The sequence below is a fragment of the Vanderwaltozyma polyspora genome, genomic scaffold (genome assembly GCF_000150035.1).
Source record: "Vanderwaltozyma polyspora DSM 70294 KpolScaffold1030 genomic scaffold, whole genome shotgun sequence".
NCBI classification, from domain to species: domain Eukaryota; kingdom Fungi; phylum Ascomycota; class Saccharomycetes; order Saccharomycetales; family Saccharomycetaceae; genus Vanderwaltozyma; species Vanderwaltozyma polyspora.
Window position 1 is genome coordinate 1 of NW_001834647.1, and position 24,027 is coordinate 24,027.

At 32.1% G+C, this 24,027-nt stretch overlaps 11 protein-coding genes across 11 annotated transcripts in view; 3 read left to right on the forward strand and 8 right to left on the reverse strand.

Annotated features, from left to right (window-relative positions):
* Window positions 1-550: 550 nt before the first annotated feature.
* HST4 (NAD-dependent histone deacetylase HST4) lies at window positions 551-1,675 on the reverse strand (the record flags this gene model as incomplete). Its single annotated transcript, XM_001644201.1, has 1 exon — window positions 551-1,675. The coding sequence occupies one exon, from the start codon at window positions 1,673-1,675 to the stop codon at window positions 551-553; it is 1,125 nt and encodes a 374-aa protein (XP_001644251.1).
* A 1,067-nt stretch (window positions 1,676-2,742) lies between these two features.
* Window positions 2,743-4,128, forward strand: RVB1 (RuvB family ATP-dependent DNA helicase pontin; the record flags this gene model as incomplete). The annotated part of the gene is made up of 1 exon (XM_001644202.1): window positions 2,743-4,128. One exon carries the CDS (start codon window positions 2,743-2,745, stop codon window positions 4,126-4,128), a length of 1,386 nt encoding a protein of 461 aa, XP_001644252.1.
* A 216-nt stretch (window positions 4,129-4,344) lies between these two features.
* SLY1 (syntaxin-binding protein) lies at window positions 4,345-6,324 on the reverse strand (the record flags this gene model as incomplete). The annotated part of the gene is made up of 1 exon (XM_001644203.1): window positions 4,345-6,324. One exon carries the CDS (start codon window positions 6,322-6,324, stop codon window positions 4,345-4,347), a length of 1,980 nt encoding a protein of 659 aa, XP_001644253.1.
* A 1,244-nt stretch (window positions 6,325-7,568) lies between these two features.
* On the forward strand, window positions 7,569-10,040 carry SND1 (Snd1p; the record flags this gene model as incomplete). Its single annotated transcript, XM_001644204.1, has 1 exon — window positions 7,569-10,040. The coding sequence occupies one exon, from the start codon at window positions 7,569-7,571 to the stop codon at window positions 10,038-10,040; it is 2,472 nt and encodes an 823-aa protein (XP_001644254.1).
* A 222-nt stretch (window positions 10,041-10,262) lies between these two features.
* Window positions 10,263-10,721, reverse strand: Kpol_1030p5 (ubiquitin-40S ribosomal protein S27a; the record flags this gene model as incomplete). The annotated part of the gene is made up of 1 exon (XM_001644205.1): window positions 10,263-10,721. The coding sequence occupies one exon, from the start codon at window positions 10,719-10,721 to the stop codon at window positions 10,263-10,265; it is 459 nt and encodes a 152-aa protein (XP_001644255.1).
* Window positions 10,722-11,475: 754 nt separating this feature from the next.
* Window positions 11,476-12,957, reverse strand: CDC1 (putative lipid phosphatase CDC1; the record flags this gene model as incomplete). The annotated part of the gene is made up of 1 exon (XM_001644206.1): window positions 11,476-12,957. The coding sequence occupies one exon, from the start codon at window positions 12,955-12,957 to the stop codon at window positions 11,476-11,478; it is 1,482 nt and encodes a 493-aa protein (XP_001644256.1).
* Window positions 12,958-13,600: 643 nt separating this feature from the next.
* Window positions 13,601-18,073, reverse strand: SCC2 (cohesin-loading factor complex subunit SCC2; the record flags this gene model as incomplete). The annotated part of the gene is made up of 1 exon (XM_001644207.1): window positions 13,601-18,073. The coding sequence occupies one exon, from the start codon at window positions 18,071-18,073 to the stop codon at window positions 13,601-13,603; it is 4,473 nt and encodes a 1,490-aa protein (XP_001644257.1).
* Window positions 18,074-18,605: 532 nt separating this feature from the next.
* On the forward strand, window positions 18,606-19,394 carry PUS5 (pseudouridine synthase PUS5; the record flags this gene model as incomplete). The annotated part of the gene is made up of 1 exon (XM_001644208.1): window positions 18,606-19,394. One exon carries the CDS (start codon window positions 18,606-18,608, stop codon window positions 19,392-19,394), a length of 789 nt encoding a protein of 262 aa, XP_001644258.1.
* Window positions 19,395-19,423: 29 nt separating this feature from the next.
* Window positions 19,424-20,776, reverse strand: NVJ3 (Nvj3p; the record flags this gene model as incomplete). Its single annotated transcript, XM_001644209.1, has 1 exon — window positions 19,424-20,776. One exon carries the CDS (start codon window positions 20,774-20,776, stop codon window positions 19,424-19,426), a length of 1,353 nt encoding a protein of 450 aa, XP_001644259.1.
* Window positions 20,777-21,146: 370 nt separating this feature from the next.
* On the reverse strand, window positions 21,147-21,794 carry UBC1 (E2 ubiquitin-conjugating protein UBC1; the record flags this gene model as incomplete). The annotated part of the gene is made up of 1 exon (XM_001644210.1): window positions 21,147-21,794. The coding sequence occupies one exon, from the start codon at window positions 21,792-21,794 to the stop codon at window positions 21,147-21,149; it is 648 nt and encodes a 215-aa protein (XP_001644260.1).
* Window positions 21,795-22,482: 688 nt separating this feature from the next.
* The window catches only part of NGG1, a gene marked incomplete at both ends in the record, with an annotated part of 2,721 nt that continues 1,176 nt past the window's right edge, over window positions 22,483-24,027 (reverse strand). Inside the window, one exon of the mRNA XM_001644211.1 lies at window positions 22,483-24,027. Coding sequence (XP_001644261.1) covers window positions 22,483-24,027 — 1,545 coding nt within the window.

Genomic DNA, 24,027 nt, shown 5'->3' on the forward strand with positions numbered 1-24,027 from the left:
GCCCTTTGTGAAATTCAAATTTGAGGGTTTTTGGGATGTACCCGGTTTGAGGATTCCCTATACAATCCAAGGAAGGGGCCTTTCAAGGGGGTAACCAGAAAATGTGAAAGATTCTGATCCGATCCTTTTTATAGGCGGAATGCCAATTCGATCAAACACCGTCCATAAATGAATCAAGCTAAGCAATTTAGTGGAGGATTTGGTAGGTACATTTTTACTTTAGATTTAAAAACCCTGACAGGGTAGCAACCATTTGTCATATTTAGATGATGTCCCAATGGGCTGGGAATCAGGATTCAGGACCCAGATGATCAATTGATATAGAGGAAATGTTTCTTGAACACTGATGTTTTTGGGTCATCTTTTGTTTTCAAAAGGTCATTTAGTCATTACTTACATCTATCTTAGAAAGCATATAATTTTATAAAGTCTATGTATATTTAAATGCCGGGACAATATTCATTCTTATTGTTACATTCCATTCCCAATCTTTAATAAATTGGATGAAGTATTGTTTATAATTGATTGATGCAAAACTTGGGACTTAGTCCTATAATAATTCTGATGCTTTTTGGCAATCTCCGAGGACGATCAAATCGATATTACCTATTGTATCTATAACACTTTTCGATGGCATTTCTTTATTCATATATATCACAATACCTTTCGAATCTCTTACCTTCTGTGCAAACTGTTTACAAAGTGACTTGACACCAGGGATTGTCAAACTTGTACCAGCAATGATTAAACAATCAGGCTTTTTCCTAATATCTAAATTGGCTATCTCTCCTATCAGATCACCTTCTGGATGAACTTCATTATATAAAACAACTCTAGGCCTTAATCTACCAACACCCTTTGACCTTAGCCCAGCTACCAATCTTACAGATTCGAATTCAAGACACTGCTTACATGAAGGCACAATTTGAGTTGTCTCATCAACATCGCCCTCCGATGATTGGAACAAGGAAGTGTCTATCTCTTCTATTTTAGAGCACTTGTTGCACTCCATATAATGAATACTCCCATGCAGTTGAATGGTTTTTGGTGCTGGTTTAGCCAAAGGAGTTTTAGTTGATAAATGTGGCAACCTTACATCCAAACCATCTATATTTTGAGTGTACAAGCGTTGTAACCTACCATCTAATGCAATCGAGTTAATCAATTCATGAAATGCAGTGGGCTCGGTACTTGACGACATTTTATGTAATTTTTTAATCATTTCATTAAACTTGATACTCATATTATCACTTGAGTAAACTCTATTATAATCAAACAATTCTTTACCAGAAGAGACATTTTTTGTAGTTTTTAAAGAAGTGAATAAACCTTGTGAAGATCTAAAATCCGGAATCCCTGCAGCTACAGAGACCCCAGCTCCAGTACCCACAATGACACGTCTACTATGTTTTAGAGCATACGACAAAAACTCTATATTCTTGACATCTTCCCCAGTTGGATGATCTAATTTTGTATCATCAATATTTAAAAGTGTGAATGGAGCAGGTCTAAATTTCAACCTAGGTTTCCTAGTATTTTTCTTTAACTGCGTTAGCAATTGTTTTGGGACAATCTTAACACCATCATCAACAAATTTTCCAACAGGAGAACCTTTCTTCATGGAAGAAGGAGGAGTCAAAGGAAGTTCCCTTGATACTTTTCCTTTAGCCATCATATTTAGACTACCTATTTCTTTAACCGTTCTACAAATTATCACAGCCCTTTATTCTCCAAATCTAACTACACATATAGCAACCTAAATCACTTAAGTACCTTAACCGACTATATTGATCTTCAAAATCCTACTTCAACAACCTTTATACCTTGCGATGAGGTTCATCATTCTACCACTTTAAAGTAAAAAGATTGAAGTTATGGCTTTAAGTACCAGTAAATTTAAATTTTGATATACTTCAAGCTGATGCGAATTGCCCGATTAGGAAAAATAATGAATTTAACATTAAGTTACGTATTATATATACCAAGCAAAAGAAATAGAAACTGATATCTGGCGTAATACACTTCCAAATCAAACCAAATTAAAACCAACTACTACAGTAGAGAACTATCCAAAAGTATAAAATATATTCTTTATGTTCCAATGTTTTTTATATAATTAAAATAATGGTGTAATTATAATCTAAGGTTCATCTCATCTCAAGAAATGAGATGTCCACTGGCAATAGAAATTTACAACAGACAACTACTTTTATGAATAGTTACCCTGACAACAAATTCGTATTGTATGATATATCTATGGTACATAACGTGAATTTAATGTCAGTAAAAGGTGGGATGTATCCAACAATTGGCGTATTTAATAATGTAATTTGTGGAATAACTGAGTACAATTTCCCCAAAATTATATACCAATTCACTGTAAAGTATAACAAATCTTCTTTCTGTTAATACAGATATGTTTTTATAATCTGTTATCTTGCTATGCCATACATATTTCATGGCTTTAACTGTTCTATATATGTATTCTGCGTATATTTTTAAAATCTTTACGTTAAAGGAGGGTAACCTTTCATTTATGGTAAAATTGGAAAATATGCGATGAACATTTAAGAATCAAACCCATCTCTAGATAACCAAAACCTGATTTAAAGTCTCTTTATTTGGGATTGAATAAGCAGATTACAGGACTGTTGTAGCAATTGAAGTAGGTTTCAAGGAATCTGTTGGCATTTTTCAAGAGTTTTGGGAGATTTCAAGGAATATATTTTTCATTAAGAAATTATGGTTACCATCAGTGAAGTAAAAGACGTTCAAAACGGTTCTGGTTCTGGTTCTAATCGTACTGCAGCCCATACTCATATCAAAGGGTTAGGTTTAGATGATGCTGGTGTTGCTAGAAGTGTAGAAGGTGGGTTTGTAGGCCAGGTAGAGGCTCGTGAAGCTTGTGGTGTTATTGTAGATTTGATTAAAGCCAAGAAAATGTCAGGTAGAGCTATCTTATTAGCTGGTGGTCCTTCTACCGGTAAGACTGCTTTGGCTTTAGCAATTTCTCAGGAATTGGGTCCAAAGGTTCCATTCTGTCCATTAGTAGGTAGTGAATTGTATTCGGTTGAAGTTAAGAAAACTGAAACTCTAATGGAAAATTTTAGAAGAGCTATCGGTTTGAGAATTAAGGAAACTAAAGAAGTTTATGAAGGTGAAGTAACAGAGTTGACTCCGGAAGATGCAGAAAACCCATTAGGAGGTTATGGTAAGACTATCTCTCATGTTGTTGTTGGTTTGAAGTCTGCTAAAGGTACAAAGACTTTAAGATTAGATCCTACTATTTACGAAAGTATTCAACGTGAGAAAGTTAGTGTCGGTGATGTCATTTATATCGAAGCTAATACCGGTGCTGTCAAGAGAGTAGGGAGATCAGATGCATATGCTACTGAATTTGATTTGGAAACCGAAGAATACGTTCCTTTACCAAAGGGTGAAGTTCATAAGAAGAAAGATATAGTCCAAGATGTTACTTTACATGATTTGGATATTGCTAATGCAAGACCACAAGGTGGCCAAGATGTTATCTCCATGATGGGTCAATTGATGAAACCAAAAAAGACAGAAATAACTGAAAAGTTAAGACAAGAAGTTAATAAAGTCGTTGCTAAATATATCGATCAAGGTGTAGCAGAATTAGTTCCAGGTGTTTTATTCATTGATGAAGTCAACATGCTAGATATCGAAATTTTCACTTACTTAAACAAAGCTTTGGAATCAGAAATCGCCCCAATTGTTGTATTGGCATCTAACAGAGGTATGACTACCGTTCGTGGTACTGATGATATTGTTTCTCCACACGGTATTCCACCAGATTTGATTGATAGATTATTGATTGTCCGCACATTGCCTTATAATAAAGATGAGATACGCACCATTATTGAAAGAAGAGCAACTGTAGAAAACTTAAAGCTTGAAGGTTCAGCATTACAATTATTAGCAGATTTAGGTGTAGACACATCCTTACGTTATGTATTACAATTATTAGCTCCTTCTGGTATACTTGCACAAACAGCAAACCGTGACGAAATAATTGTTAGTGATGTTGAAGAAGCTAAAATGCTATTCTTAGATGCTAAGAGATCTACAAAAATTTTAGAAACATCAGCAAACTACTTAAGCTAAATTCATATGTAAATTATAAGTATTTCATGTAAAATTATCATTTAAAATAACAAATCAGGACAATCTCAGAAGTTATTTCATATCGAAGCAAAAGTTATCATTGATTTCTACGTGAAAGAAAAATAGATTTATAAACTTGATTAGATTCTAGTTACTTTTAATTTTCCATTATTCAATATATATTATTACTATTATTATTCATTTAATATTTATTACCTAGTTCATTGATCCCAAAGTAGTAATTTCATTAATAAATTCCTTTGGTGTTTCAATAGCTGTACTACCATACATAACTTTCTTTGGGTTATGAATTTCAGAATGAGCCCATTCTTGTAAATTTTGATATTCTAAATAGTTACCACCACCAACAACAAATACAATAGATTTATTATAAGATTGTCTCTTAGGTTTCTTTGTGTGAGAGCCTCTAGTAGAACGAGGATCAAAATATAAGTAACCATCAGTAGTTTCTGTATTCTTTTGGGAACTATTCAATGGATCCATTATAGCTTCAACAACATTAGTAATTGGGATTGTTTTCTTTTCTGGCAACAATTTCTTAATACCTGAAATTAAACTACCAACACCACCTTGTAATCTACCTTCAGTTAAACTGTATAATCCAGATAGGGTTGAGCCCTTACCAGTTGATGCTTTGCTTGAGCCATCTTCTAACGATTTATTCTGTAATGTCATGTTCGACAACTGCATAAATTCTCTTAATTTATAAACGTATTTTAGACCATTAATATCAAAGTTATTATTTTGGAAGTATTTTTCAACATCGTTAATGAAGTCTTTTGGCAAACCATCAGTCGAGGTTAAGTATAAAACCATGAATGTTCTTAATTTATCTTCCAAATTAGTAGTGTTGCCGTCCTTTAAAATTTCCAAGAATCTAGCTCTAGTCTTGGCGTTATCAGGAGATTGTTCAACTTCAAAGAAGGAATCCAAACCTTTAGTTTCTAATTGTGACAAAAGAGAAGCGAAAATATTCATGTGTGTATCAATGACAGCTTTTCTAGAGGTCAATTCAGGCAATTTTTTTACAGCCTCTTGGATTTGGACGGTATCATTACTTGAATTTGGATCTAAATCAGTTAAATTAGAGACACCGGTTTTCTTAGTTATTTCTGCAGCGTCTTCTTTATATTTTGTTAAGGCAATTTCTACATTTTCAGCAGCTTCAGGAAATGGTAGATGAGAATTTTGATTCCAAAAGAAATCGTTTGGATCTAAATCGTACTTTTTATAAGTAATATTTTCAGTTTTATCATCTTTAACTGGGATCGAGATAATATTCTTTGCTAAATTGAAAACGTCGAAAACCATACATTGATAAATCCAAGAGTGCCCCAGCATACAAGAGAAATCGATATTTCTATCTAGAATGATCAATACACATCTCTCTAATGAATCAGCATCTGTCAGACCAGAAGATCTTGTATTTATGACATAATCACGTAACTTAGCACCTAGCTTTTCAGATATGATTTCAGCAGGGCCACCAATTGGAGATCTAATGATTGGTATGGTATTAGTAGTGATCACAGTATTGTACAAACCTGTTGCGATCTGTTCACAAAGTGTATTAATGATTTCCTCAGTAGTTGATGGGTTATTTAAAATCGAGTAAGTATTTGATATTTCCAGAGAGAATAATTCTGGTTCTGTGACTACGAAATCCAAATATTGATCATAAACCTGTTTGATTCTATCTGATTTTCCTATTTGAGTGACTTGTTTAGCTAAATCTTCTAATAAATCTCTTGGTAAGTTTGAACTAAAATTTAAATGGTAATCAGAGTATCTATCAGATTTTAAATCTTCAACAATGAAATCTATATTCTCCTTAGTTGGGGAGACAAAATAAACAGCAGGGACATCAGACAAAGCAGATCTACTTTGATTGATCAAATAATGAACAGTAATACCACATTTCAATAAATCATTGACACGTAAAATTGAAGATATAATATCAGTAGTTTTTTTATCCAAAATTAAAACTTTCCAATTCAATTCATTTTCATTAAAGGAATTCTCCAAATCAATACTATCTAACAAATTGGCACCATTAGCACCATTGCCAATGTCATTCTCAATGTTCACTTTGTTTAAAAACAACATTTTAACAATTGACCTAATTTGTAGGTCTCTTAAACTCGTTTCATCCCTATTGATTAAATTATCCGTCATTCTGGAGAGAATATCAAACACTAGATAAACAACAAAATACGTTCAACAACCCTTGTAGCCACTGCAATCGACCAAGGACTCTCTTGATAACACTTTAACCTTTTATAAGTAATGTTCTTCTTGTATGTTCTTATACTGATTTGTTTGTTGTGCTGGTTGATAATTTTTCAGTTCAAAACCTGAAAAATTAATATCACAGCCATAATAATACGTAGCCAAAGTATGTATTTAAAGAGTGATAGAGACAAGACAAGGGAAGGAAACGAAGACTACATGTTGGATACAAGACTGATGGATGGGGTTTGTTCGTTGCCATCACCAGATTTTTTGTTTGTTTGTTCATTTGGTCTCTTTACGATTCAATTACGTAACATAGCTTTTTTCAATTGCAATGTCATTTCCAAGAAACAGGTACGATCCAAAAGATTCAACGAGAGTTTTATTCAACCCATTCCATTGCATTCCAACAAACCAATCCAAACCAGGAGTTTTAATTCCCGACCTTGCTTGTTCGTTTATATCAAAGAAATGTCTTGTGTTGCCTTGCCTTGTCTTGTCTTGTCTTATCCTGTCCTGTCCTAATCCATAACTTAGAGATGCTTTAATTCTCTCTGTATTGTTGGGATTAGACTGTAATCAACAGAAACAACTTGCAATTGAATTGAATTGAATTGAATTGAATTGAATTGAATTGAATTGATTTTAATCGAATTGACGGTACGTTGTGTTGTAGTCGCATCGTCGGTTGGCTTCTGTCTGTTGGTTGTTGGTTGTTGACTGGCTGGCTCGCTGTGGTCCCATATCCAACAATACGTCATTAGTGCTACTTTTGGTATTACCATACATATTTCACTCACGTGACCACTTATATACATACATACATTATTTTTTCCCTCTGGTCCTCCTAACAAAAAATCTCATTCTATCGCAAATGGCTTTAATTATTCATCCCCGTCTAGACTCATCAAATTTTTATCCATCATCTTCAACTGATCATATAAGTTTGATTCAAACCTTTTGATCTATATAGAAGGTTGGCTTGTTAGTATTGGGATTCACATTCAACAGTTCTACATATGCTTGGCAATCCCTTTTTTGTTATAAATACAAGGTTTGCTTTAACGTTACAAGCAAGAAAAAAGTGACACCCAACAATACTAAACTACATTTATTACAATAAAATATATATTTAAAAAGGCTCAAGGATATGAAGGCTAACTGCATAATACTATATTGAAATAGCAATGATTAATGATAATTTAGAGAGCACTAATCATGGGACTAGACCCAAAGTTAGTGTGAAGACTCATGAGTCGCTTTTCCTTTTAAACTATTCTGATATACCAAAATTTAATGATCAAAGTTCTAATTTGACCATCAAACAGTTTAATATTTATGTCTACATCGATATCCCAACTATTGATTACTATAACGACCAATTAGTCCATAATAAACTTTGGAAGTTTAACAAAAAGTTTAAATTAAGTAAGATTAAGAATCTCTTATTTGACTCATTTGTTAATGAAAATGATAATATTTGGAATACTTTGGTCGATAATAATACACAAATAAATATTTCAATATCTTCTTCAGGTTCAATAAGATATGTGGAAACTATAAAATTTCTAATAGAGAATACTTATACAAAAATTTTCAAATTGAATCCAAATTTTAATTTCAATGATAATTTAAATTTCGATATAGAGGTATCCCCAATTTCAAAAAAATGGTTTAATTCTTTCCTAGACAAGCATCTGATTAACCAGAATTTAATTAAGTTCATAGATATCATAAATTATCAAAATGTTACAAGGACAAATCCAACTAATCCCTTTAAAGAATACTTTTCAAAACTGAATTTTAAATTTATAACTAATGGAAATGATAAATCTACCTTTGACACTATAAGTGTAGTGACAAATAGCACTGGCGTAAAAGCTTTATTGACTATTCTATCGGATAGACCGATCTTTAGTTACATATCAGAAGAATCAGTAGATTTATTGAAAAGTTTACAATATACAGATACTAATTCAGGCACTACTTATCGAAGAAGAAGTGATTCTTTAGATAGTTGTGGTAGTAGTGAAGATGATACCTCTTTGAAAAGAGAATCCTCATCAATTATGTCATTCCAAAATAATCTACTCACTTCAAATAAAGACAGATCAGTAAGGATTAGGTCATTATCAATCAACAGAAATATCGGCAAATCTCAGGTTTTCAACTTCAATGATATGACAGTTCTTCCAAATCATAGATCTGAACTGAATGATATAGAATATAATACCAATAATACAGATTCACAAAGCATTAACTCAATGAAGGCTGTTGCATTCCCTGAGAAATTTCAAGTGGGGGGTGATTCTTCTGAGACTGAATTTGACAATGATCTCGATGATGATGACGACGATGAAGAAGACGAAGAAGATGACGAAACCTTAGATAATGAACAAGGTCTGACTCTTAATGTCCCTTCGAAGTTATCTAGGGCTAGCTCACATGTCGACGTCACTAACATGCGGCCTACTAATCCAGTATCAACTACCAAAAAAAACAGATTCAGATCTCTTAGTTTAATGGATCCCCCATACAAGGTCCCATTTGTTCAAACAATCAAAAACAATACCAATAATATCAACCTTTCAAATTCACAAATCATCACACAACCTCAGCCTCAAAGATTGGACCAACTAGCTTGTCCTAGCATTTTGACAGAGAATAAAGATGATGACGAGGATGATGAAGACGAAATATATAACATTACTGATAATGAAGAAACCAAGAGAGTAACAAATATCTACATCCATGACGGTGAATTCGAAGATGTTATGCTACAAGCATCATCTCCTTATGCCAGAAGGAATAAAAAGAGAAGTGCTATATCTAATAGTGTCTCTGTAGATTCATCTGCTGGTAACAATTTAATTCCGCCAGAATTTTATTCAAGGATTTCATCTCCTTCATTAAGTGCGAATAGCTCTAACACATCAATTCACAATATGCAATACGCTACAATGAGTAAATTAGACGATAGTTCTTCACAGAGTAAATTATTCGAAAAAAATTTGATAACCAAATCATTTGAGGAACTTAGAAAACAACCATCGATGAATAGTCTTTTCTCGACTTTGATCGGTGGTTATAACAATGACATAGCAAACCCTCTAGCTTTGAACTTTAGATCAAAAACCAGAGAAAGAAACGCAACTCCGCTATTGTCTTATAAGGGCACTCAAATGAGCAGCCCAATATATGACGAAGAGGACTTAATGATGTCAGGTTTCGATGAACAAAATCCTTTACATGAACAATATACTTTGGACTTAACAGATTGCTATCATAGTAATAGTGATGAACAAGATGAATACGGGACTACAGATATTGAGACACTAACCAGTAAGCGGAATTCTGTCATGAGGCTTACTGATGATCTATCCAATACCACGCATATTTTGGAGCAAGATGAGAATAATGGGGATAGCCATAGTGACAAATCTACAAAAAATAATCAATTTGATTTGAACCTAAATTTAAATTTCAAATTAGATGTATATGACAAAAAACAAAACGAAAGCATAGATCCAAACAAGGACAAACCAAGGGATAGCGATTCCCAACCAGAAATTAAGCATAAAAAGGCATTTACAATCGATCTTTACGGCGATGATGATATCGATAATTCTTATGCATGGGTATTAGGTGGTAATATATAATTTTATAATTTTTTTAATTAATTAATTTTTAATGGTCATAATTTTTTTTTCAATAGTTTTCAATGCATTAAATCTATATCTGAACTACACGTTCTTAAGGGTTCTTGTTTGAAAATCACTGTCATCTTAAATAACAGTTTAAAGAATAATTATTAATACAAAAATTCATTAAAAGGAAATAGATAATATTATGTTATATATATTTATAAACTTTTAATTTATTTAAGCCTTCATCTTGTAGACGGAGTGACACTTACCACAGTAGTATCTGTCCTTGTGGTTAGCTAAGAAGATACCGGCACCACAGGTAGAGTTGGAACATTCCTTTCTCAACTTGGTAACCTTACCTTCGTCATCGACCTTGAAGTAAGACAAGATAGCTAACTTAACCTTCTTGTTCTTGTGCTTGATCTTCTTTGGAGTGGTGTAAACCTTCTTCTTTCTCTTCTTACCACCACCTCTCAATCTCAAGACTAAGTGTAAAGTGGATTCCTTTTGGATGTTGTAGTCAGACAAAGTTCTACCATCTTCCAATTGCTTACCAGCAAAGATCAATCTTTGTTGGTCAGGTGGGATACCTTCTTTGTCTTGAATCTTAGCCTTGACATTGTCAATGGTGTCAGAAGATTCAACTTCCAAAGTAATTGTCTTACCAGTTAAAGTCTTGACAAAAATTTGCATTTTTGAATTCCTGGTCTTTTTGTAATTGACAGAACCAATCTAAAAAAACTTGATTTCTTTTTTAAATATACTTTAAACTGTGCTTTCAAATATACAAAACATCCCCTTCGTTACAATCAATATTATCATCATTACTATGTCTAGCTCATCTCATCTCATCTCATCTCATCTCATCTAATCACATCTCAGGTTTAGTTTTGAAACTTAATAGTGAAAAATTTTCGATTCAATGATTCCTGTTTGGTCTCGATGGAAATCGGTAATAATTCTTCTTAAAGCAGGTATTGATGGCTTAAGAAACATACGTAGAAATAAACACGGTCGTTCGCTTCGCTGAGAGTCCATCATTTGAATGTACGGGTGTAGAGGGCGGAGGAAACAGTCACTCAAAGTCACGTGGGATGAATTGTTTTACTGTTGCCTAAATATTTGGCCTCTATTCCTTCAAACTAATGAGCTGGTGCTGGCATTCTAAGAGTTGTTAATTAAATTGATAGGAACCGACTTAGAATTAGGTGAAATATTGACATGGTTTTAGTCATTTGATTTAGTTAGTTTTGAATGGGTATTATTGCGCAATCGAAAATATGGGATTTTCAAATAGTTTTTATACTATATTTGAAAAGTCATCAATCAATTGATGAGAGCTTGAACGGCAAAAAATAAAAAATAAAAAGGAAAATGAAAGTAGTTTCTATTTCTTGAAATTTGTTGATATGCATGGAGTAGGATGACCTGAAAGATCAATAATGAATCAGACTGTACTATAATAAAATGTGAATATAGATAAAATTGACAGTGTCATGATTATTGCATGGATCAAAAAGCCCAGAATTGATGAATTTTCATTAACGTAATATGCAGATGTTACTAGCCATGAAGAGGGATCTAATGATGTACTGACTGGTAAGGGAAGAGCAACATATGGCTTCTTGAACTTCTTTTCCATTTGCAACACAACTTTCTTATTGAACATTGCAGGGAAAAAATAAATTGATATTGATAATATAACAGTAATGATTAAAGTAAAAACATAAGCTTTCATAGCCTTGTATGGATCTGGCATATAACAAATATTCGTTTGATATGTTTTTGCAGTTGCAGTATCTACTGCTCCTTTTGCTGGAGAAGGATTATGCAACGATAGCAATTGAATTGCTGGTCTGCTAATACCCATATTCATTGCACATGATTTCACTGTAATTTCTTCTGCCACTTTAGACTCACCATTAGCCAAATACGAATGTGTAATATGACAGTAATCATGATCATCACCTGAAAATAATATAGAAGGTTGAACTTTAGTCAAAACTTCTTGTGATATTTCTTGGTCTATAACAGTTTGGTATTGGATACCTTTCATCAATGGAAAAGGTTTATTGGATTCCCTTAATGAGCCACATTTCTGTTGCTCAGGATTTCTATAAAGGGGGACATGCGATAATAATATCCTTGGATATTCGTGTTCGACACTAGCAAAATCTTCCAAAAATTGTTTTGGTACATTTGAAATATTGACATTTTGTTTATCAGATAATGAAATAGTGTCAAGTAATACAAATGTATGATTGCCAGCATTCAAATAATTAGATGTTTCTCCAAAATATGTGGAAAATCTTTTTAAACTGGATTCAATTATAGTATCCCCGAACCCAATATCGTGATTACCAGGTAATGACATTACCGTTCTTCTCATTGGTTTTTTAGGGAATATACTATTGAATCTAATATATTCTTTATGCCAATAGTCATCATCCCAGTATCTACCCCCATCAAATAAGTCACCCAAGAAGAAATTTGTATCAGGATCCAAATGATATTGTACAAACTTCCAATCTCTCTTATGATAATTATCAAGGATTAATCTGGTAACATGATTTACAATTGCTGGTCTGCCAGGGTAAGAATGATTATCCATAATCTGAGGGTCAGCGAACAATGCAACTCTATGACGCTCATCACCTTCAGACCATTGTTCCCATTTCTTCCACTGACAAACATTCATTGATCTTTTAACCACCACCCTTTCATAATAATGCACTACAAAAACCCATAACAATGAAAGCAAAACAATGTACCTCCAATATATCGGTACTTTCGAACCTTGAAATCTAAAAGAACTATGTCTCAACTCAGAAGATGAATCATACTTCTCTTCATTATCGCCATCTTGTATTTCACCATTTGAACCTTCAGCCTTTGCCAAGAAGTTCTTCGAACGAGTTCTATATGACATTTTCCATCAACAAAAGTTTTAAAAGCTTCTCACAAAAACAAACCAATTCAAAAAAGATAAGATCAATAATCAACAAGTACTTGATAGTACCATACAGTCACTAATCACTCCTAACCTTTATAACGTCGAATATAATACAAAAATATTGAATTTGCTGTTATTTTTAATTGATACTAATTTTTACATCAATTTTAACTTTTACCTCTTTTCTGAAATAAAATCTTCAAATTTAAAGTTAAAATGACGTAATAACAAACTAACAACCGGATAACGTACGACAAAATTTATCGTTTACATGGTAACTCCGGTAACGTTAAAGGTACAGTAAATTATCTGTTTGTATATTGTAATTATTCAATCAATAAATGTTTACTTTAGCCAATTTTTCGTTAACAATCGATCATAATTATTATTATTATTATTATGATGATGATAATGGGTAATGATGCTATTGTATAAATATGCTATTATGCTATATATAAATATTTGAATTCGAGATCAATGGTTAGTTCGAAAATTTTAACAATGACGTACTGTTGCTTGCTTTATAATTTGAGAAGGAAGTACCGACGTCTTAACTGTTATTGACTTGGTAATTTATGTTACTTCAATGAACAAAATCTTTGACGTTGAAGAAATATTTTTATGCTTCATCTTCAATAATCTTTAAATATTTTGTGTAGAACGTTTTCTTATTGGCACTAATTAAAGCTTTCTTGATTATTGATACATATTCTTTGGTGTTTTCTTTTGGTGTCAAAATGATTTTGGATTTCAAATCTTCTTCTTCCGTGGAATCCATCAATAATATATCTGACTTGATTCCAAACTTATCTCCAACATATTCTGTTAATTGATGTATACTGAACTCCGCAAAAATGCAATTTTTGAATGGTTCTTCAAGTTGCATCTTTGAAATACTTCCAGTAATTTCATCCACGATAGTTTCTCTCAATTGTTCAGATATAATATCAATTGATTTAATTAATGTTATCAATTCTGTACTGCTGGTGAAATTTAATTCTGCAATGTTACAACATAGAAATACAATTGCGTTTCTTGTTGCAATATCAGTATTTGCATGATTAATACTACCAATATATGTATTCAGTGCCTTGATTAAATTCTTTATAAATCTCATTGACACTTTTTTCCCCGAACCGATTATATGCTGAAGACTAGATAGAAATTTACAATTATCAAATAAATCTTCGTTACCTAATGATTGTGAATATTCTATTGCAATTTTTATACCTTGTGAAACACTATTGAAAACCATCGTTTCATATTTCTCGAATAGGTCGTGCAATGACTTGGCTGCAATTTGACGAATATATTCTTCATTAGATCCAAACAATCCAATAATTGTAGGAATACAATGTGAAGGATTAACATAACCGAACTGAATCATTGACTTTAATAATCTAAACGCAACTAATGAATTTTTCACCTCTTTAGATAAACAAATTTTTAAAACATCTTTTAAAAATCTAGAAGCAAGAGCAGAACAGACACCTTCGCTTAAAGAATCAGATCCTTTCTCTATCAAAAACTTAGAACCAAACTTTAATTTTGAAGTTGATCTATTAACACCAATCTGTCTTAATGATTTTTTTTCTTCTTGAATGAAGAAATCATAAAAACTTTCAATTATGACTAACTTAATGTCTAAATGATCATCTTTGATTTCATTATCTAGTAAAGATAATATGTGTTTTGAATTAAACAATTTTGGATGACTGCTACATAATTTGGTTAAATTCTTAATCGCAACTCTCCGTACAATATGTGTAATTTTCTTATTCGATAGAACTAGCAAACATTTAGCTACATATTCATAAAGTGTTTCGTTGGCTTGCAAATAATTTATTCTTTCTGTAATATCTTTAGAGTTACAAAACCTAGCAAACCCTGTTGCCAAATATATCAACCTCTGTAATTTACTATCTGGAGTTATTTCTTCAGGACTCTTGTTTGCCTTATTAACAAAAGGAATAAAATGACCAAAACATGACGAGCATGCCTTTGCAACTCTTGAATAATCCTTACGTTTTTGAGCAATACTCCAAATTAATGGCATAGCTTCTTCTGTCTCTTTAACTGACATTTTTGGTAACTGACTTAATAATGCAGTTTCCAAATCAAATAAAAATTTGGGTTTGAAGTTATCTAACTTTCCAAGTGTATCTTTGAAAACACATAGAACATGAAATTGAAAGTCCGATTTGGTTTCATTAAATACATATGGGTATAAGGAAGTTATATGATCCTTAGTGATAAACGTCACTGTCGTATCTGAAAATTTTGATAGTAAATTCAAATAATTCTTTCTTCTTTTTACCAGTTCATCGTTATCAGAATCAATCAATTGAAGTTCTACAATTTCGTGTACCAGATGTTCAGTGAGAATATTCAAACTATCAATTATGTTTTGATATGCATTGGGTGAATGATCGGCCTTGTTAAGTAAATAAAAATTGAAGAACCATTCAAATAGCTCAGAACATTTAGTATTGAAAATAGAAACCTCTGATATTACTTGAAGAACTTCTTTACAAATTTCATTTTGTTTCTCGATTTCATGTTTCTTATTTGAAATATCTAATATCCATCTTTTTAGTAAAATCTGTCTAGACATGTCAATGATTGCATCTTCTTCATCCTCTATCTTTAATAACACCCTTGAAGCAACATAAATCTTGATTTTTATATCATCAGTAGTATCGTAAATGCTTTCATTAATTTTTAATACATGTTTTCTAACAAGTATACTTTCATCGTCATAGTTGTAATTAATTTGCCTATAAAATGTCAATGAAGCAGATCCAATACTAACTAAATCGAGAATTGCATCTTTGACAGATGCCGATGAGTCTGATAATCTGCCCACAATAGTTTCCTTCACTGCAGAACTTGAGAGGATTGATTGATCTCTTGAAGCAAGCATAGATAAACACTTTATTGCAGTTGATCTTAATTTAATCTTATCTCTTTCTAATAATGATACTACTAATTTCAGGTATAGATCATAGAAGTTCATTAGTTCAAAAGAATGCAGAATAGAATAGTAATCGCTTTTGGAAAACTCTTTTGAATATTCCTTGTTTTGAAATAAATGATTGTTTTTATCATTTAGTTCTTTTAGAACAACCTCTGGTATAATCGGATTTGTATCTTCATCCTTATTATCATTATCATTGTCTTGGCCGTATTCTTGAAGCCTTGTAAGTGTATGAATCATTTTATTCCAAAAATAATTTGTGCCAATATCTGTATTGGAATATAGCTTTGCTGTATCTAAGCAGTTATGGAAATGGGCAATGTATAATGGTAATAGCTCGGGATTATTAAAAATTCTAATCAAACTATTTTGATCTTCCTCTTTCGTTGAGCATTTGAGGTCAAAGATAGTATATCCAATATTTCCAAGTATTTGCAATGCAATGGTTTCAATTGTAGCTTGTTTCTGATTATTGGGACCAAACATAAGAAGCAGCTTTTTCATTAATGAACTGAGAAGATCTTCCGATATTGACCAACATGGAAATGGAAGAATTGATACTAAATCTTGAACATAATTGTCTAGAACATGACGATATCCTGGCGGGTTTTCATACAATTTTTCTAACAATGTATCATGAATGTGTTCGATATATGTCGAAATACTGATTGAACTTTCTTTATAAGATACCAAAGACTCCTTAAAAAATTGAGGAGACCACTCTTTATCAGTACGGTTGAAAGATTCCTGTTGTAAAGATTGTAACATTGTCATTATTAGAATTGTAAATTCATTTAAATATACACCAGCATATATCCTTTTTAGTTTCTTCTGAATTCTTTTAGATGGTAATTTATCGACATGTGATAAAATATCTTCAATAATGAATATTCTCTGATCAGGAACTGTTCTGAATAGGGCCACGAGTATATTTATGCTTGATAATTTAATATTTTCCCAATAATGTTGATACTTTATGTTTGCAACATCGAAGTTATCACACATAACCAACTCAGAAAATATATATGTTATTTTAGTTATGATTGATTCATCCAAGTAAGGATGTTGTACAATATAATCTGGTAAGTGAACAATTGCATCACTAAGAAGAGATAGCTCATCTAACGAAATTTGACCAGATTCATCATTACTATTTATATCAAATATACGGTCACCAATAAATTGCACAGGGACAAGGACATATTTTTCAATGTATAATCCATTTGTATTTTTATCTAGTTGGAAAATCAAAAATATTAATGTTGTTGTTTCGTATGCTAATTTCTTTAAGGTATCATATGGTAATGGTAATTCTTCTTCACCTTGTAACTGTTTCACAGTTTCTATATTGTCAATAAGCGACTCTATTATTCTTCTAAGATCATTAATTTCTAATTTGCTAGAAATATTTGATGAACCCAAAAAATTCTTAATGATTATATGCAATTTAGAAAGATATTTTTCATTTAATAAAAAAGTTTCACTTGATAGTTTTATCAAATACTCGTTATTTTCTGTATTTCCTTCAGAAGTTGAATTTAAGATATCAATCATCATTTTCAATTCTCTTATGTTCTGTTGTAAAATCTCTCCTTGATTTAATGAAATATTTGTTGAGATTTTAGCACGTTTTACCTCAGTTGAACCTTCAAAGATTGCTGAAATATCATCATCTACATCTAATTTATGTTTTAAACCATTTACTGACTTTACACTGAAGTTTTGAATTTGGTTGGTTGTTATAGATAAATTCTCTCTTTCAATTAAAGATTTTGCCAAAGGTGAAAGGTCATCAAAAAATTCCCTATTATTATTATTCATATCTTGCTTTGAATCGGAACGTATCTTAAGATGATCAGGTCTCCTAAATTGAATTTCTTCTATGTCATTGATTTTCGAAAAGCTATCTAAAATTGAGTCTCTATCAAGCTCTTCTTTGGCTTCAGCCGACAACGATTCATATGCATTATTACTAATTGGTAAAGAAATAGATATTTGGGAAGTAATGCATGATGATAATATTCCCTTAGGTACCAGATAATTCAACGGTTGAGAATGTAAAGACTCCAAAAGAGTCTTGGGTACATCAGAATCTTGTCCAGGATATCCAACCATTATATTATCCCTTTGCTTCTCTATTTTATTTTTATGTTAACACCAAGTTTTGAACTTTAAATACTATTCAAATCTTATCAAATTGAAACAATACAATTTCTGGACTTTAACAAAGGTAGAAACACGATCTCCAACCACTTCAAAAACTAACCCCAATATACCTTTGACCTTTTTATTCCAAATACAACTATCTAGAGAATCGTCACCACCCTCTATGTTTCGATTTTTGCCACTTTTATCTATTAGTTTATAGTTATATGTATCTTCTTTCTATTTGATTTAATCTTCAATTCCAAAATATACGCGCCGAAATTAAATAATATCAGATATATTTATATAAGAAGGCCAGAATTTAATTAAAGTGTTTTAAAGAATCAAATCAGACAGAAGCAACCTCTTTATGTGTTGCTAATAGGTTCAGATTGGTTGTGATTATTGATTTGAGATAGGTTGTAGGGATTTCTAAAGTTTGGTTGTCTCAGTTCTTCTTTTCAGGTAAAATTAAAGATACTAATGCGATTATGGGAAAAAGATGTCGATATCTTCAATGATTCCTATTTGTTATCGTAATTCTAATTATATTATTGTTAATAAACCTTTCAACGTATTGTCTCAACCTGGTTACATTGGAAGTTGGAAATGTGTTGGTTTGAGTTCTCCTGTTGTACCTGTATTATTGGATGATTTGATAAAGCAGAATGCTGGTAAAGATGAAAATGTTACAGAATGGAGGACAGTTCATAGATTAGATAAATTGGTTACTGGTGGTGTTCTCATAGCCACTAATAAGAATTCTGCGATTAAGTTTTCCAAAAATCTTAGATATGGAGGGAATAAAGGTTATAAATTTACTAGAAGGTATGTGGCCTTAGTTGAAAATAGTTTAAATGTTAACACAAGGAAAATTCCAGAGTTTGGTCAAATCAACTTTGATGGTATGATCTCAAATTACAAGCAATTTGATGAAAGCTGTTTTATATTTGATCTAGTCACTGGTGGGAAACACCAAATTCGTAAACATTTATCACTATGTTTAGGAAGACCTATATTAAATGACGTTAAATATAATGCCACACCTATTACTGAGATAGATAGGAATCAAATAGCATTACATTCAGCTTGTATTAAAACCAATATTGGATTGCAAAGTAGAGAACATTTGATTCCAATGATATTCAATAATGATGGCTTACTGTGGAAACGCAAGTACGTCAATGAAAGAGGAGAATTTTTAGAACAGATACAAGATATATTGCTAGAAGAATGGGATGAGGTTACTAATGACAGTGTAATCACAAGAAGTATTAATGAATCTTTATAATGTTAACTAGAATGCTGTATATTTATAGATTATTCGTGTATATAGGTTAATAACGAATCAACGATTTGGAAAATTAGAATTTTATTACAGTCTTTACTTGCTGTAATAATTGTGATGAAATTATCCACGTCAGTATGAGTTAATGCAAGTACATTGTCTAAATTGTTAATCCTTATCACTTGCCATAAATTTGAAATGCAAGTTTGTTTAAGTTGGTCATATTCTTCTCCAATTGGAATTTCCCTTGGTGGTCCCATTGTGCTGTCATTTGGGAATATCAACTCCCTTAATAATATAAAGATTTGAGAACACGCACTCTTGTTGATAATTTGTCTTATGAAAAGGTTGTGAATATGGTAATCTAATGCAAAATTCAGAAATGGAATACTTATTAGCCAGAATTGAAAATATTTTGCCATTGAATATAATATAGGTTTCTTGGCATCAACCTGTAGAATATCGATAAATATCAGTGACAATAAGTATCTATCAAGAAATGTTCTTGAAGGTGTATGTATGCGAGATATATTTGTCAAACTCTTAATAAAATTGATTACTTGTAATAGTTTCAATTTCCAATATGTTAAATTGAAGCGTATTAATAGCTGTTTTAATTTAAACCATTTGTTTGATTGAATATCCTTTTTGTTCAAGTATTTCTCACTAATCTTATTAATACCATGTAATATATAAAATGGTTCTGAGATATTATCTAGGACTCTCCCAAACAATAGATCATTGAATAAGGAGTTGAGGAAAGCATATTCCAACATTGAATCAGAGTTGGATAAATTGAGTAGATGTGAAGTAATTACCTCAGGATAGTAATTCTCACTATAATGAATAGATTCACAATAAGGTTTAAACAACCCATCCTCATTCTCTTGTTTCAATATCTCACTTATGTTTTTGATGTGGTGGGATAATAACAATGGGATATCATCAGTTATCAAGGATTCAAAATCGATCACAGAAGTATTAAAATAATCAATAACTTGTTTGGTTAAGTTGAACAATTCTACAGTAAATTGAACATCATGAGTGGGGATCTTTGAGCCATACCAACTCTTAATAAAATTCTTAATCAACAGGGATACGAATGCATGGATTTTTAGCTCTAAATGTGGATTTAAATCGATGATTTCACTAGCTATAGATGTTGGATAAATCGAAAGACATAATTCTCGTAAATATTCATCTGAATTCTTCTTCTCCTTACTGGCAAACTGATCCAATTGAGTAGCAATATCAGACTCTTCGATGGATGCCTCTTGAGTCCTCTGGGATAATGGTGAATTAGCACGACCTTGTTTTCTATAAATATTAGACTTTTGATACTTCTGAAGATAACTAGAACTAGTATTATACAGTATCGTAGACATCTGTTGCTATCATATTGTATTGTTACCTTCTGTTCTTATCATATTTAACCAAAACGCTAATTACCATAACTGTTAATGGGGCTATCTTATATAGATGATGCGAAATTGGCATATCAACTAAATGTAATTTAAGGAATTCGTAATGCAAAGTTGAAAGAACTATAAAAGTTACATGTATTTGTTCATAATATGTGAAACATAACTAACTTCATATGTAATTGATATATAACGATGTAGACACACATATATATTTTGATTTAGCACTTTTTGAATGTACGAGAATGATGTAAGTAAAGATTGGAATAGTATATGTACAAAACAAGTGTAAAAAGGAAATGAATTCGGTTAGAAGTGAAGATGAGTAATTTGTTTATCTCAATAATTCTTCCACAACTTTGTTAACTGTTTCATTATCGTTCATATCTAGATTTTTTAATCCCATTCTTCTGAAGACTTCGACTATTTTAGTCTTTTCGAAACCTTGAGCTACAAATTCTTGAACTACAGTTGGATCAATACCGTAGAGAGCAGCCTCATCCACGTTTGGATTGGCAACTTCTTCACCACCTTCAGCGTATAAAGTAGTCCACAGAGTAGCAGTCTTATTAAATGACTCTCTGTCTCGAAGGTAATGTTGAGCAACTTCAGCATCTTGTGGATCGTTTGGTTCTGGAGATTGTAATAAAGCTTGCAATGAAATCAGAGCCGATTTCAAAGTGATAACAGGGGACCAAGCATTTTTCAAAATATCCAAACAGATAGCACCAGTAACTGAAGAAATATTTGGATGATAAACTTTTGTATCAAACTTCATCTTTGGTGGTTTAAATGGATATTCCATAGGTACTTCGATATCGACGATAAATCTACCACCTTGATAAGGAGTTTCTGGAGGACCCAAAAATGAACCCTTTAAATGATGGATATCTGATTCACTAACAAATTCAAGATTAATGTTAGCAGCAGGATCATCCTTAACAGCTTGCATTTCTTTCATAATTCTCTTGGCCCTAGACATTATGGAATAATTGTATTATAGTAAAATTTAGTATAGTGTATTTCTCGAGTGGAAATAAAAATATTAAATAATAGTAAATGAATAATTATAGTTCCTCTACACTTATAAGTCCTATAACTTTCGAATAAAAGGGAATATGAATACCTTATAATAATAATTCAAAACTTCTGTAATGTTACCAAAAATTAAACTCGTTTCGTAGGTCTTTGAAAACAATATAGCAACTACTTCAAGCAGAATACAAACCAAAATTTAACAAAACTGAATATAATTAGATACCATACAATCAAAGATCAACTTCGTAATGAATATCTTATTTATATAAATAGTTCTGTTTTAATAATAGGTTTAATTTTAATTTATTGAAAGGCTTCTTCTTCTTACTTCAAGGGACGTTTTTGATGATGCCCGAAAGGAACAAGAACAAGGCTTAACATCTAATGGGCCATACAAGCCTGACTTCGAATGAAGAGTTCAGAGCTGGTGATTGGTATTGGTTATTTAATGTTATGGGGGAGTAGGTTGGTGAGTTTGGAACATGAATTAGATTGTGGTTTATATGTAAATATATATTGTTTATGTAGAATTAAATGTGACTGTTTAGAGTTTGATTTTTTAGTAATTGCAGATAGATCTTGGTAGAGGTGAATTTCTATTTCTGAACGGTGACAGGTATGGTAGGTAACGATTATGTTTCTGTTAATTCATCGTCTTTATTTGTATTTGTTTGTCCAAATACGTCTGCGTCTTCGTCTTCATCTTCTGGTTGATCTATATCCCTGAAAATACTTTCCTTTGGTATTCTTTTCATTCCTTCAGGTTTGTCGAACAATGGGCCTATTTTATTTATCCACCTTTGTCTTTTATCTAATAATGCTTTTAAGCTTGAATTTGCAGCTTTTTGTTGTGCTACTTGTGATGCGGAACCTACGTTGGATGATAATGACCCATGATGATGTTTCTTCTTCTTTTTCGGTACTCTAATACGTTTGATGTATGCTTGATCGATTTGTTTGTCCAAGTCGTCAAGTATTGACATATATTCTTGCCATGCTAAATATCTTTCTAATAGTGGCCCGATTATGTGCTTCCTTTTATCATTCTTTTTAGTTACAATTTTTAAAGAATTTTGTAATTCTCTTAATTCTGCACTAATTTCATCGTCTTCTCGACCAGTTAACCAATCCGGATCGTCTCCATTAGGGTTATTTTCATCTTTTGGTAGATTAATATATATACCCACATATTTAAGTTCTCTTTTCAATCTTTCTTCAAATGTAGGATAATCTAGACTGACATCATTCGCTTTCCATCCACTTTGGATCGGAAGCACACCTTCCGGTACTCGACTTAACGATTTCTTAAGCTCTTCCATTTCTTCTGTTACTGCACTATCAAGTACTGATCCAGGCGTCTCATCCTTTTGTTGTGGCTCTACAGTTGGAATTTCTTCCATCAATCCATCCATCTTAGATTGGCCAGGGGTGCTAGCCGCTGTATTACCTTCAATTTTAATATTTACTTCTGTATTATTGCTAGCTTCTTGCTGTATATCATCCATTTCGGTTTCACCTTTAAACACAGCAGAAAGTAATCTTGATAATAATGGACCACATGAAACTTCTTCTGTTTCTAGGGCTCCATCTGTAATAAATGAGCCACTTTTTCTTGGCAATATCACAGAAGGGTCGCTCAGTGATGGAGGAGAGGTGCCGCCAATGTTCTGATTATCATCTTCTTTCAACCAAACATGTGAGTACAATGGGCCCAGTTTAGGAATTACGTATGGTGTCACATCAGGATCGTAAGTTTTGTCAGCTTGTAGATCTGGTGGCATAATGTTCTTTGCCTTCATAAATTTAACATCTTCATCTGAGTATTCCTTAAAGTAGTTATCAACTGATGACAAGAATGTAGAAAATTGTATTTGATTAGTTGGTTTAGGACACGAGAAGTCCATGTCTGGAAGAACCCCAGGTAGTAACTCTTTAAGATCATCTGTAGGATAACTTGCAACACTGTATTTCAATTTTAAAAAATCTTCACCAGTACTTTCCAAACCTTCTTCATTAAACAAGCCTAATCTGGCAGCAGCAGCAGGTAAAGTTTGTGAAACTACAAATTCAGATTTTGGATTTTTCACAGAGGGATCATTTTCCATTCTATATACATCAATGTCTCCCTTGTTTTTTTCATCTTCCTCTTCCTTTGGTTTTTCATCTTCTTCAATATT